This window comes from Silurus aristotelis (genome assembly GCF_946808225.1).
Source record: "Silurus aristotelis genome assembly, chromosome: 22".
Taxonomy (NCBI): domain Eukaryota; kingdom Metazoa; phylum Chordata; class Actinopteri; order Siluriformes; family Siluridae; genus Silurus; species Silurus aristotelis.
Window position 1 is genome coordinate 15,968,092 of NC_139595.1, and position 14,800 is coordinate 15,982,891.

The 14,800-nt window shown below is 38.4% G+C and overlaps 1 protein-coding gene across 1 annotated transcript in view; it reads right to left on the bottom strand.

Annotated features, from left to right (window-relative positions):
- Window positions 1-14,800, bottom strand: part of LOC310717763 (myelin basic protein-like) — a gene marked incomplete at its 3' end in the record, with an annotated part of 34,734 nt that overhangs the window by 1,537 nt on the left and 18,397 nt on the right. The window contains exon 3 of the mRNA XM_083526213.1: window positions 11,581-11,641. Coding sequence (XP_083382339.1) covers window positions 11,581-11,641 — 61 coding nt within the window. The remainder of the gene's footprint in view (window positions 1-11,580; window positions 11,642-14,800) is intronic.

Below are 14,800 nucleotides of genomic sequence, written 5' to 3' on the forward strand. Positions count from 1 at the left end.
TGGAAAAGACCTTCTGTCAAATGCCATAAATGTAAAACTATAAAGAGCTTACACAGCCAGGATCTCGCATTTTAAAAGTTATTCAATGCATTAGACGTACCCTATTACACCTAGAATATGAGCAAATGGAGAAAAGTTGGTGTCATGCTAACAACAGCAAGAACATGAGGTTCCTCCAGAATTGACAACAAGACAATTCCAGAGAGGCTGCTAATAGATATACTCCGACCAGGCATCATTTTATGGCCACCGATCAGGCGTAACATTATGACCGCCTCTGTTGGATCGGACCACACGGGCCAGCATTTGAGTTGTTTAGCCATCACAATTTGGCCCTTCTCAAACTCGCTCAAATCCTTACTAAAATGTCAACTTTGAGGACAAAATGTTCACTTGACATCTAATAAATCCCACCCACTAACAGGTGACATGATGAAGAGATAATCAGTGTATTCACTACACCGCTCCTAATGTTATAATGTCAATGTTATGCCTGATTGGTGTACAGCAACATTATAAGAGGTGCAGGAGGAAGAATACTAATCACTTTCTGCTTAAAATATTATAAAGTAGAAATAAATTCAAATATTCCAAAAATTGCAAAAAAAATACAACTGCAAATGCTAAACTTTGGCAAATGCTAATGTCAAATGCTAATGCATTGTCATTTCCAGGGATGGGTTAGAGAGAGCTGAACAGTGACCTCACAAAAAAAAAAAAGAAAAGAAAAAGGTTCAGCCATGCTACAGTGCCCCTGGAGCACAAAAGGTTAGGTGCCTTGCTCAAGGGCCCAAGATTGGCAGCTTGGAGATACCAAAGCTTGAGCTTCTGAGCTTCTCGGTAACCCAGAGCCTTAAAACACAATATAATTCAGATCATCAATGAGTTACAATACAAATAAACTGACAGCAGAGTGACACAAAACACTGTTGCTAACTGGATAGTTTTCAATCGCAGAATATTCCTCGAGTGACGAGGTTATAAAAAGTACGAGCTGGATCTCTACAGTGAGACCCCAAACAGTGAGAGTGGACATTTGCTTGCCTGTATTACATTAACATTCATTCCTCATACTGCTTATTTAAAAGTGACCTACCACTGGGACTCCAATACAGACCGGGTTTATAACAATGATTATAAAATGATTATGAAAACACGCTACCACAGAACCACACTACTGCAGTCAGAATGAAGACATGCTGACTCGAAGGAAATGTTTCATTGCACTGAAAAAACTAAAGGTTGGGAAATGGAAAAAAAAGCAATATAAAGAAGGGAAGTTTGAGAAAAATGATGGGAAGGGGCGGGCATGTGATATAAAGATATAAAGGAATATAGAAGAATAAAGAAAGGAAGTGTGATGAGATGGATGAAGGGAGGAGGAAAGAAAAGAAGGAAGGAAGAGAAGCAAGGAGACATAAAGGAAGGAAGCTAAAGAAGACAGTTGGAAAAAATGAAAGGAGGAAGAGAGGAAGACTAAAGGAACAAACAATAGTAGGAAGGAATAATGAATGATAAATTGAAATGGGGGAAGAGAATAAATGTGGATGGGAGGAAGAATGCTCGATTAGAAGCTAAGAAGAAAGGGAATCTATATAAAAAAAAGGAAGAATTAGAGAAGGAAAGAGGGAAAAACAAAGGAGCAAACAAAGGAAGGAAGAAAAAAAATTGAATGCAAAACTGGAATGAAGGAAAAACAAAAAAGGAAGGGCAGAAGGAAAAATGAAAACAAAAATGATAGTGTGGAAAAAAGGAAAGAAGGAAGGAAGAAATCCAAAAAGAAAAGGTGCTAGAGAAGGAAGAAGAAAGAAGGAGGAAAAAAGAAAAATATAAAGGCAGTAAATACAGTGTTGCTGTTACACCCCTCATCCTGATTAAACTTGACTACCGGATTCAGATCCTGAAATGTGATAAACAGCGTAAAAAATGAAGATCGGCATGACAATGTTGGATTAAACGCATCTTCAGGTACATCGTTCAAGCTGCTGATCGTCCTTATGATATCAATTTGTTTCATCTGCGAGTTTATTGGGAAAAGTTTTGCACTTTGATCCGAAAAAGTTGAGAAAGTTTCAGGAATTAGTACGGTGATTTGGACCTGAATGTTTGTATGACTGAACGGTGCTCATCAGGGCTGCAATTAGCAATATAGAACGTGCACGGGTGTACAGGAACGAGGATTTCTCTCGGCGTTGAGGAGGACAAAAGACCGTGCTATGTTCAGAGGAATGGTGTGAATCTGCATGCTAATCGTTTTTGCACAGTGGCGCGTTGTGTCGAGTGCACTGTTATTCCGGCTGAACAAAAAGCCTTGTGTGGCTGGAATAACTCCTCTGAGGATGGAGTTTGAACTCTGTGCCACTTATCTAATAGCGGACTGAGCACCACACGGGCGGGCAGGCACACACACACACACACACACACACACACACACACACACACAATGCTTGTCTGATATTTGATGTAGCTTGATAGCATAGGCTTATAAGCATAACCAAAATATCACAGTGCTGAATATTTAGAAAACTTTATCTAGTTCTCAAGCATCTGCCCACGTTATTTTTCCAGCTAAAAAACAAAACAAAAACAGAATAACAATTTAAACTAAAATGACCACCACTGTTCATTGACATTTTATTTATATCAGGTGTATGTTGCTGACCTCATAAAGCAGTCTTTAAGGCTTTTTAAGACCATTTTAAGACCATTGAGAATGAAATTTAACAGCTATATCAAGACATCAAATGCACGCACACACACACACAAATACATTGTTAGCAATTGCCCTTAACCAAGCCCTAAATAAAACCATTTTCAAGCCAAGTATCGCTAAACTTGCACTTCCCCATAGCTGAGAAATGAAATCCGTTTAACATCTGTGGTAAAGTCCAAGAGAGATTCGCTTCGATAACAGAAAGCTGACTGGTGGTTGCACGTTGGTCACATTTGTAGTCGTAAAACAGCTAATTATATTTGGACTTGCGAAAACAACAAGGAAACAACAACAAAAAAGTGCTGCGCGAGCATTTCGACGCGCATTAAAGGTAGCGTTACATGGACATCGGAAAATCAAGACCTGTTTGAAATTAGACCTACAACAGCCAATTTTTTATAACATAAAAAAATTAAAAAAATACAATTTTTTAGACTTTTTAAGACCCTGAGGAAAACCTGCAACTGCAACCTGTGCTTAGGATTAAACCAGGTGGCCTTTAGGACCCTGTGCCCACTGTTCTGGCCTCTTAAAACATTTTTAGAATAAACATTATTGTATGTAGACAAGAATAATTTCTTTAACACATTATTGTCTTGTGCAATAATGTCCTAACAGGAAGTGGAAAACTTGTCTTTGGAAAGGGACAAGATAACGAGAACAAACAGGATGCTCCCACATTCACAGCAATACAGGGGACAAGGAATGCAGAAAGTGGGCTCTATCTCTCTTTCACTCACTGCATCTCTCTCTATCTGTCTTGTGGGCTGGTGGAACGGCAAGCACGCCACCTCCCACCGCTCCAGTGCACACTTGCTCTCTGTTCTGCAGCCTTCAGACGGAGTCAGGGATGCGACCCGCTGACCTCCGCCTGCTTTCATTCTGTTAACTAAAATATAGCAGATTCCTGAAATGCCAACCTTTGGGGGCGAACGGCCGAACGGTACTGTAAATATTTAAATGATAGCATTCAGGAAATTTTACCAGATGTTTTTGGAATTGGAACTGATCTGATCCTGAATTCCAGAGTTGGACCTGCGATGGACCTGCAACCAGCGTCTGAAGTCGATCCACAGCGGTTTGTTTTTTTTAGACCATGAACAGAGACACATTGAATACAGGTTTTTTAATTATTATTATTGTACGTTATTAGAACTTTAGACTGTTGAAGATCAGACTGTTTTGTTCTTGTAGGGTCCTGGGGCTGGTCCCAGCAAATCTTTTTTTTTTTCTTTAATAAGCAAAAACTGCAACTTTTTTATTAGAAAACAGCCAAAAAGGTTCAACTGGGGTTAAGGTTAGAAAATGTATTACATTAGTTTATAATTGTCAGTGGACGGTACTTACAAAGATAGTAAAACGCGTGTGTGTGTGTGTGTGTGTGTGTGTGTGTGTGTGTGTGTGTGTAAAATAGTTTCTATGTTTCGGAATTCTTGAGCTCACATCATGGGTTTTGACAATCTGGAAGGGCAATTAGAATGTATCTGTGTGTGTTTGTGTGGGTGTGTGTGTGTGTGTGTGTGTGTGTGTGTGTGTGTGTGTGTACTTTCCAATACTACTGTATGACAAGTAAGAATACAGGAGTGGTCAGTGTAGAACTTTACACACACACACACACACACACACACACACACACACACACACACACACACGACACACAAAAATAATAATTACAAATTAACCCCAACCTTCCCCTCAGTAACCATAAGGACACAAATTGAATAAAAAAGTTATTTTATTTTCAAAAATGGTTTCAAAATGTTATTTATTAAATTTTTAAGGAAATACTTTTTTCTTTTACCCCTAATTAATTTTAATTAGTTAGTTAGACTGACTAGTTTTTTATTTTTTTTAGTTCAAAAAGCTGCTCACAGCCTCTGAAAGCGGTATCAGACCTCTTTAATACACCCACCTTCTGAACTCAACAGAAGTTTCAGTGCAAACACAACACAAACAGAACCTAAAACACTATTTGGACAAAAGTATTGGGACACCTGACTTCCAGCCTAAGTGGTTCTTCCCCAAACTGTTAACATGTTAATGTCTTTGGAGGCTGACTGCACTCCAGGCCTCCTCACCTCACCTACATCAGTACCTGACTTTACTAACACCCCTGTGGCTGAAAAATCACAAATCTCCAAAAGCACACTCTAGTATAACATCTTCCTGGAAGTGTGGCGCTTATTAAAAGACCAAATGGGGACTAAATGTGGAATCGGATGTTCAGAAAGCACATGCCAATCTTATACTCAAGTCAGGTGATCACAACCTTTTGTCCATATAATATAGACATAATAAACTCTATTACAATGTTTTATAATTAGAAATCTTTTTTTGAATATTACATTCAAATTTCACTAATTTTTTCTCTTCTTTTTTTTTGAAACCTTTTTAAATTAAAACTTCACTGAAGGCCATATTGAAATGATGAGGCCACTCAAGATCTTCCACTCCAACCTATGTAAACGTTTTGTGCTACAGCGTTCAAAGACATTCTATACAATAGTGTGGCTCTTAACTTTGTGGTAACAGTTTGGTGAAAAAAAAGCCTGGTGTCCCAGTAATTTTGTCTAAATAGTGTGTATGTGAAAAATAACCTCCTTTGGATTCTGACCTGAATCCAAAAGTGCCAAAAATCATGCTCCATGCTTCATCAGCTCTGCTTTAGTTTGGAGTCGCAGGTTTAAACCTCAGAACAGCGTGAATTTCAGAATGTTGCCTGCCGGGGTCCTTGTACACGTCCCACAAACACACACATACACTAAAAACACTCGGCTCTTCCTATTACACTTTCTAATAAACCTTACTGACAGTTGGTACCAAAATAAAAATAAGAAAGAAATAGAAAAACTCTACTCAATTATTATTATGATTAGTAACAGCTGAGCAACAGACAGAAAAACAGAATGGGAGAAAAAAAAAAACAATGGAGTGAAGGAGGAGCACACACGTATAAACACACACACACACACACACACACACACACACACACACTCTTCAACAATGTGAGCTTTTCATTAGTGAGGCCATAATCGGAGCTTGTACCCACTAGTGCCAGCCACACACGTACACGCACGCACGCACGCACACACACGTACGTACACACACACACACACACACACACACACACACACACACACACGTTAATTAGAAAAAGTTAACTTTTCTTTCAACTGGAACTTGCATCTTCTCTGTAAATGCTGACATCATTTGAATGATGTGAATGAGCAAACCCGCTCTGTGTGTGTGTGTGTGTGTGTGTGTGTGTGTGTGTGTGTGTGTGTGTGTGTGTGTGTATATATACTTTGCGAGCTTTCTATACTATACTAAAAGAGACACAAAATATAAATTCCCTGGCAACTTTTTTGTCTCACGATCCAAAACCCATAAAAAAGAAACATTTCTTTAGTTATTTCTTTGGATATATTTATTGATGCAGATTTATTTATTTATTATAGATTATGAGTTTCTGCTCTTATCTCCGTGTCTGGGACAATAACACCGCTGGCAATGTGATAATCCAGCTATCTGCCATCTGCAATAAATCGAAATTTTCGCAAGAATCATGAGCCTAAAACATTCTTTTCAACTACATAAAAAAAATCTCGTGTTGTGTTAAGTTTGTGTCAGGAGTTTCTTCCATCATTTATTACTTTCAAAATGTTCTGCTTGCTGTTAAACTGATGCTGAACTGTATGTTGGAGTTAATTAGATACGCCAATCAAAACAAGTTTAAACCAGAGCGCGTGCTCTGCCCTGATTGGTGGATTGCTGGGTGTTCAAGCAATTAAATTTTTATCCGCCCATAAATAAAAAGAAACAACTGATTCCGCAAAATGTAGTTAAGTAAAAAGTAAGATATTTGACTTTAAAATGTAGTGAAGTTAAAGTCTTACCAAATGAAAATATTTCACTAAAGTACAAATATGCAAAAAAGCTACCGTATTTTTCGGACTATAAGCCGCTCCTTTGTTTCCCACGTTTTGAACTCCGCGACTTAATCAACGAAGTGGCTAATTAATGGATTTTTCCTGGGTTTTTCCTGGTTTCACAAACTTCAATCCAAAAAACTGAGCGGCATAACATTAGACCAATGAAATTTTCGAACGGAAACGAAAAAACGCACCTCACCTGTGTTCTGAGCTGCACGGCATCGGGAGAAAAAACTTCCACCGGTGGTGATTTTTAAACGCACGGCGATGCCAAAAGATAAACTCCCGAGAGAAATAGTTGTAAAAGGAAGGAGAAAGACAGTGAACAATGACTTTCTTGGTCGGCTACTGTTTAGATACAAGCCGTTGTAACGTGTTGAGTCTGGGTGAAGGGATGGCTCGCTAACTCCAGTTGCAACAGAAATCATATAAGCACAGACAGGTTTCCAAAACTCGTGCTTTTTAATTTTTCTTGGCAACAGCATTACGGGTTAGTCAAAGAAACTTAGAAATGAGCATCAGACATATTCCTCGGTCTTGCACACATGCAGTAATACCAGAAAAATGCGGCAGCCTGTGTAAAGTTTGGTGTAAAGCCTGTGTAAAGTTCATTAGTTTCAGTGTAGACAGGCTTATAGACAGGTGCGGCTTATTTATGTTCAAAATAAAAATCTTTGTCAAATTCAGTGGGTGCGGCTTATATATGGGTGCGCTTAATAGTCCGGAAATTACGGTACTTAAGTACAGTAACAAATTACGTTACCGTCCACCACTCTGCAAAACCATACTCAAAAAGAGACCATCCTCATCTGGGTGGCACTGAATATTTATCAGTCAGTCCATGGACCAAACAGTATGCCAGGGAAATGCATCATGTATATGTCCTCAGAGACGGTAAATAAAGCATGACTTGATCCTTCACTCTGACAGTGACACGCTCACATCGCATAACTCGATCTCTCGTTCCGAAAGTGACATTCTCACACTGCATGACTCAATCCTCTAGTGTAACAATGACATGCTTATACCACACAACTCACACTGCACGGTCTCGACCCCTCATTCAGGCAGTGACACGTTCACACTGCAGGACTCTATACCACATTTCGACAACAAGGTGCGAAATCTTCAGTGACTTTAAATGACATCGTCCTGCACAACCATTCATACAAGTGCTCTTAGGAGTAGGACACTGAAGTGTGAGCAGGACAGTTCACCTACAACACTACCGTCCCCCCACCACAGTTACCAGGAGAGCCAGTTCAATAGAAAACCAATTTAGTTTTATTAAGAGAGAAAAACATAGAGACAGAAAGACATAGAAGTAGGGAACTGGTAAGATAAGTGAGACTGCGTTGCCAATCAATCTGTCATTAATGACATCAGACGGTCAATAAGACAGAGTCAAAAGGGACATTATTATGGTTTGGGAATATTGCGTCTGATACAAGTGAACCATTAAAGACAATTGGATTGAATTGAACTGACTTTATAAGAGGGGAAAAGAAAGAGATAGACAACAGAGAAAGTATGATAGTCCAGGTCCAGATGTTTGTGTGTGTATGTGCATGCGTGTTCATTCCCTCACACTAACCTTAAACACTCGTATACATTTTTGGGAATACCACTATAATAGCCACATCATAACTGGATTCAAAATTGTAAAGATCTATAATAAACCTGCGAAATGTATGTTTTAATAATGAAATCAGTGATGCATTTAAGTGTCATAACTAAACAGTTAGTAGTCACAGCTTAAGTTTCAGATTTCGGATATATACACAGATTCAAGTTTGATGTCTTCAGAGCGAAGGTGCAGTACAAGATGGCAGACGACAGTGCTGAAACAGCGTGTGGTGGTGATGAAGTTTCTTATTCGCGAAGGCGTAAATCTTTTTGTGCCGAATCTTTCCCGACGTTTGTTAAATGCTGTGATAAGTGTATAAATGTAGCAGGGGAGTGTGTTGAAAGAAAAAAAAAAAAAAAAACAGTTTCCACTATTTGAAATAGTAAGTTAAACCGGGACTTTTGAGTGTATAAAAATAGTTTTTGACTTGAATGTTTCTTGTACATTTCATACATTATATCGCACGATATTTATATCATTACCATGTTCCAAAAAAGAGCACCAGAACCACTACTATGACATAATTTATCCAAATTTATCCATACTTAATATCCCTTTGTCTGTTTTATTAAACCCATTTTTTTGGTTACAAGCTCTTATTAACCTACACTCTGAGCACAGTAGGGGTACACCGGTACACAAAATTGATAGTTCGGTACGTACCTCGGCTGTGTGTGTGTGTGTGTGTGTGTGTGTGTGTGTGTGTGTGTGTGTGTGTGTGTTTTACATTTATTATTTTATTTTTTAAAGATATGATTTACTTCATATCCAATATGATTTACCTCATATTTACTGTTCTACTTATTGCGACAGATTTTAACACGTCTTTATTCCTTCCATCCTTCATTCATTCACTCCCTCGATATGCGGAATTGTTTTCTCCTTTTAAGAGAAATTCTTGAAGCTGGACATAAACGTTTTCATGCATGCGCAAAACAAATCTTATTTCTGGTATGGAGTGAGTAGCCACAGTGACACTGCGCTAACTCTAGTTTCTTTTTTTATACCCCTGACATTGTTGTGTACGTTTTCAAGTTAAATAATAATAATAAAAAAAGCAAACGTCCACGTGTAAATAGACTATTGCATTCGATACACAGGTACTGAACCAGAAGCCCTGTACTGAAGAACTTCGGTACAATTATGTGTACCGTTACACCACTAGAGCACAGGGATATGATGTGACAGCAGAAGTAAAAGTAAAGTTTAGTTCTGATTTTATTACATAGGATGGAATTTTCCTCCTCTGACTAGCCTGCTATTTTAAACCATCACACATTCCGAAATATCGGTTCCCTGTGAGGAAACTGTTCTGATATTGTTGCTAGTTATTTTGTCATGTCTGTCTTCATGTTCGAGTTGCGATAATGCAGTGCTGTGGTGTAACATGTTTTCGATGTCTGGCTCTGATGTATAGGTCACTTTGGGCCACAGTCTCGACTTTAAATATCTAATAACTGATTAAAAGAAATTTTTAAAAAAGGCCATTAATCATGCTGAGGCAGATAAGGCATAAGGAAGACTCGAGCATTAATGGCTGAGCCACGTATTTACGCTGATGTCAGATTTGTTGTCCCTGTGTCAACAATTTTACACCATGTGTGTGTGCTCGTGCATGTGTTTGCATAGTTAGCAGCTCTGAGCAAACACACATCAGATCAAATGTCTTTAAACACTATTAAACGTCCATTAACCGCACTGTGTATCTCTCACTTACACACACACAGACACAAAGGCATTCAGCAGTTGTTACTAATGCATTAGGAAACAGATTTCTACCCGCATCCCCTTTTCACTTTATCTCTGCAAATTTCAGTTATAAAAAAGAGGGTTTGACCTACGAAGTAAAAATCCAGAAAAAATCTACCTAAATGAATCCACATTGTTACTTTACAGCAAGTTTAAAGCAACTTTATCTATTATAGATCTTATAAATTATATAACTAACATGCAAAGTGCTCCTGAGCCACCAGGGGGCAGCCTAACAAATGCTGAACGCATGTTTTTAAATGCATGTTTTATCATCACTATGTCCTATACAGACCACTATGCACCCTCTGCCCAATTATCAATGCCTACAATGGTGTTCTCTTTAGTGTTTAGTGCAGAGATTTGGGACGTAGCCCATACTTTGAAAATAAGTAAAAAAAAAATAATAATAAAAAAAAAAAAAAGAAAATGGGGTGAGAATAGAAAACCCACAGGAAATTTTTAGGTGATGTTATCAGTGACATTATGCCGTGTTTTTAAGAACCATTGCTTCGTGTTAGTGTAAACTCGTGACCATTCCCTGGCTTGATCTGTATTTTTCAATACTTTATTCCATACATGTAGTTCAAAGCTTGGGACATGTTCTTCCAGGTCAGTAATAGTCTTAAGAAGTCACAGTGAGACTGTATGGACTGGTTTTTGACACACCATATGGACAAAAGGTTGTGGATACCTGACCATTAGATTTGTATGTTGTTTTCGAAACATCCATTCCACATTTAATTCCAATTTGCTGTTAAAATAATCTCCACTTAGCTAGGAAGATGTTCCACTAGATTTTGGTGTGTGCTTTTGGAGGTTTGTGGTACTGGTGCAGGTGAGGTGAGAACTGGATTCTGCAGAGAGTGTTTCAATTCATGTCAAACGTATTCAGTAGGATTGAGGTCAGAGCTCTATAGCAGGCCAAGATCTTCCACTCTAACCCATGTGAAGCATATCTTCAAAGAGTTTGCTTTGTCTCTTTTGGACCAGGTGAAGGGAAAATTTCATGCTGCCACATCCAAAGATATTGTATACAATTGTGTGTTTGGAGGGAAAACCACATGTGGCTGGAAAACCAGGTGTCCCAATCCATTTTTCCATAATGTGTGTGTTAGTATATCTATATTACATACCATAATGGCCATAATTCAAACCCTGCTTACATTTTTTTTAAGCATGAGCTGACAATTGAGTGTTTTTTTTATATATTTTGTTTACCTTCATATCCATCCACCTGTCTAAAACTCATCGAGCTGTCGTTACCACGCCACATACTGTCACGCCGATATATTGTCACATCTAAAATCTCGTTTTGGATTTCAGAGCTGCGTGAAAATAACAGCCGAGCGACTCTTTCATCATGGTGAACAAAGCGCGTGTTAGCTTTGTTCTTCGAGTGGAGGGGATGACGCCCTGACAAACACGGTGGCGTGACTCAGAGTTGTGCGGATTCATTATGCCGCATCTTCAGAACTAAGGCCACCTTAAGAACATCTCGAAAAGTACAACGGAAAAAAAAAGACCCCTCCCCCAAAAGAAACAAAGAAAACTCTTACCAAAGACCTCGTCCTGAGAATCGCCGTCCGCTGCGGTCCTAGTAGCTGGGTCTGATAGAGCCTGGAAAAAACACACAAACAACATGACTTACTCGGTCCCATTATTATATGACACACATTAAGTAATCAACACCTGTGATTTGCACCTTGAGTGTCTCAGTAGTCAGAGAACTCAAGTGCTCTTCCCCTTACACATTAGTTTCCCACATCAGTCCTCACAAAATCAGGCAGCGTTTTTAATGACCACAACCAAAGATTAAGTTCGGCCATCTTTATTCTTTCTACTGAAGGACACGGTCAAAACGCAATAAAATGCGTTGAACAAAATTGGTTGCAATTTGATATGGTACAGATAGTTCACAGTCCTTTCTTTGTTTCAGACAGACAGCAAATCATAAATTTACTTACGCCTCCTTCAGGCCTGTAGTGCAAAAAAATTACATTTTTAAAAAAGGAAAAAAAAAGATGAAATAAAACCACTTTTCCTGTTCTGTCTGAAGGAAGTTACAGCTCTACCTCTGCCATGTTAATCTACATTCAATGTGACTCTCAGGACATGCCTCGATCTCCTTAGTGTTGTGATACGTCATATTTTGAGAAACAGTTTAGTGAGAAAAAATAAATATAAAATATCTGTCAAATTATTGGTCGCTTTCCAATTATAGCAAGTACCAGGTATAATTATAGCAAATACCAAGTATAGCGCATCTACTAAAAATCAAATAGAAATTAATCATTTTTTTTACAGATGCAAATGTGGTAAAAAAGGATGCATCGTGATAAAATTATGTTATCAGTTATATGTACATATTACTACACCTTCTGTATAACCTCATACCTTTATTTATTACACTGCACTGTAAATAAGCTATCTATGCACTTCTGGTTAGATGCTAACTGCATTTCAATGGCTCTGTACATGTACCCTGCACAATGACAAAGTTTAATCTAATCTAATCTAATCTAATCTAAAAATGCCAACTTGTATCAGATGCACAATTTATATGCCAATGCACAGATGCGAATCATGGAATCTTACCATCCCTAGCTTGTGTGATATTTCCACACAAAACATTTTGCAGTCTGTTTGTGCTTTAGTAGCCATCTGTAATTTGTGATAAACATCTACATTACAGCCAAAGCCAATCTATCATCGTATGACAAGTTTTGGCTGTTGGAATTTCACAGAACCACAGTATTGGGTTGATTCCTGATTTCATTATCCCACAATGGATGCATGCCTATACTGCATATAGGTAGAAATTACCAATGGATTTCCATTACCAATGGATTTTTTCACATAAGTGAGTAAGCATTGTGCTCCGTGATTAGATAATTGAATCTATTTGGCATTATTGAGGAGTGTCTCAATAGTTCTTTAACTCATCGAAAAAGGGAAAGAAAAATACAATTTCCCTGTTGCATTCTGTCACATTCATCCAAAAGTACAGAAGGTATGTATGAGTGTGTTTGTTTAGCCGTGTCAACACAAAGGAATGCTTTTCCTTTGTTTTTATACTTTTTGAACATCCATTCCACACTTAGTCTCCATTCGCTGTTATTATAATCTACACTCTCCTGGGAAGATGGGGCACTAGATTTTTGAGTGTGCATGTGGAGACTTGCGCTCATTCAGCCACAAGGGTGTAAGTAAAGTCAGGTATTGATATCGTTGAAGTGAAGCGACCTGGGGTGCAGTCAGCGTTCCAATTCATCCCAAATGTGTTCAACAGGGTTAAAGCTCTATAGAATAAAGGTCTTCCAGTCCAACCAATGTAAAGCAATATCTTCATGAAGCTGACTATATGCTTTGTCCTCAAGTGAAGAGACAATTAAACTCCTCATCCAAAGACATCTAATACAACTGTGCGCCTCCAACTTTGTGGTGACAGTTTGTGTGGAAAATTGGCTGCAAAAAAGTCAGGTGTCCCTATACATTTGTATGTATGTAATTTATGTAATATTTGATTGATGAGACATTGTAAGTTAGCTGGCTCCGCCATTGCTGGAAAAAAGACATAAAGGCGTCCATGTTTCTTTTCTAGCTTGAACGTGTTAAGATTCAAAATGGTATAATCATGGCTTTTGACCGCAGCATTGGATCAAATTGTGTTAGCATGTTGCTAAAATACTCAAATGGGTTAAAACCGGTTTATTAACTTTCCAATGTCAGATTTAAAGCTTTTCATGCCAATTCATGAGAATTTTCAGAACGCAATGATAACATTACAAACCTGAACTCATAGAAGATTGAATATGGTCTGTGCCTCCACACAAGACCAAACTGCCATGTGAAAAATGTCTTGCTAAAAGCGAGGGGCCGTTTCGCGTTTATATTTACCCTCTGAGATGACTTGACAACACTTGAGAACTGTTATATATTCGCTTATTAATATAATGTCTAGTGAGAAAAAAAATATGAAGCATCACAAATTTCCATGGCAACACAGAATACTGGAGCCAGGGTGATGTGTGTGTGTGTCCACAGACCAGGCTGACAAAAGTTCCCACAGCCCTTACACCGATCTCGGTAAATACACACACACATATACACACATACACACATATACACACACACACACACACACACACACACACACACACACACACACACACACACACACACACACACACACACACTAATAACACACTGCCTAGCAACATGGTGTCTCTCAGACTAGAGACGTCAACCTGAGTACCTGAGTGAATGAAAGAAACCCAGATCATTATCGCTCCACATGAGAGACAGAAATGAGAACTACAAAGTGTAAGGCATGAAGACACGGACAGATTAAAAAAAAAATAATAATAAGGTATAGAAAAAAAATCTGAAGATAGGAAGTAAGACAGAGAGGCAGACAGATGTGAAATAGCACTACATAATATTTCAGATGCAACTCCCCAACCCTTAAGTACACTCGATGGGGTATAAAATAATGGCTTCTGGCCTCTGTAGTACGCTACGCTTTCATTTAGGATACAGCTCTCCAGTGCACATAAAGTGTAAGTGCACTCTGTGCAAGTAAGTGCATTACAGAACTGTAAGAGAAGAAGTTTTTCCACTTTGAAAACCAACCAAAACCAATGAGTGGCTTCTCTTGCACTTCAGTCACAGAACTTTATGTATTCATCATTTGGGATACAGCCGCACGCTCATTATACACTGCAAGTGCACTTAATACGGTATCAATCATAATTAAGTGAACAATGAACATAAGCT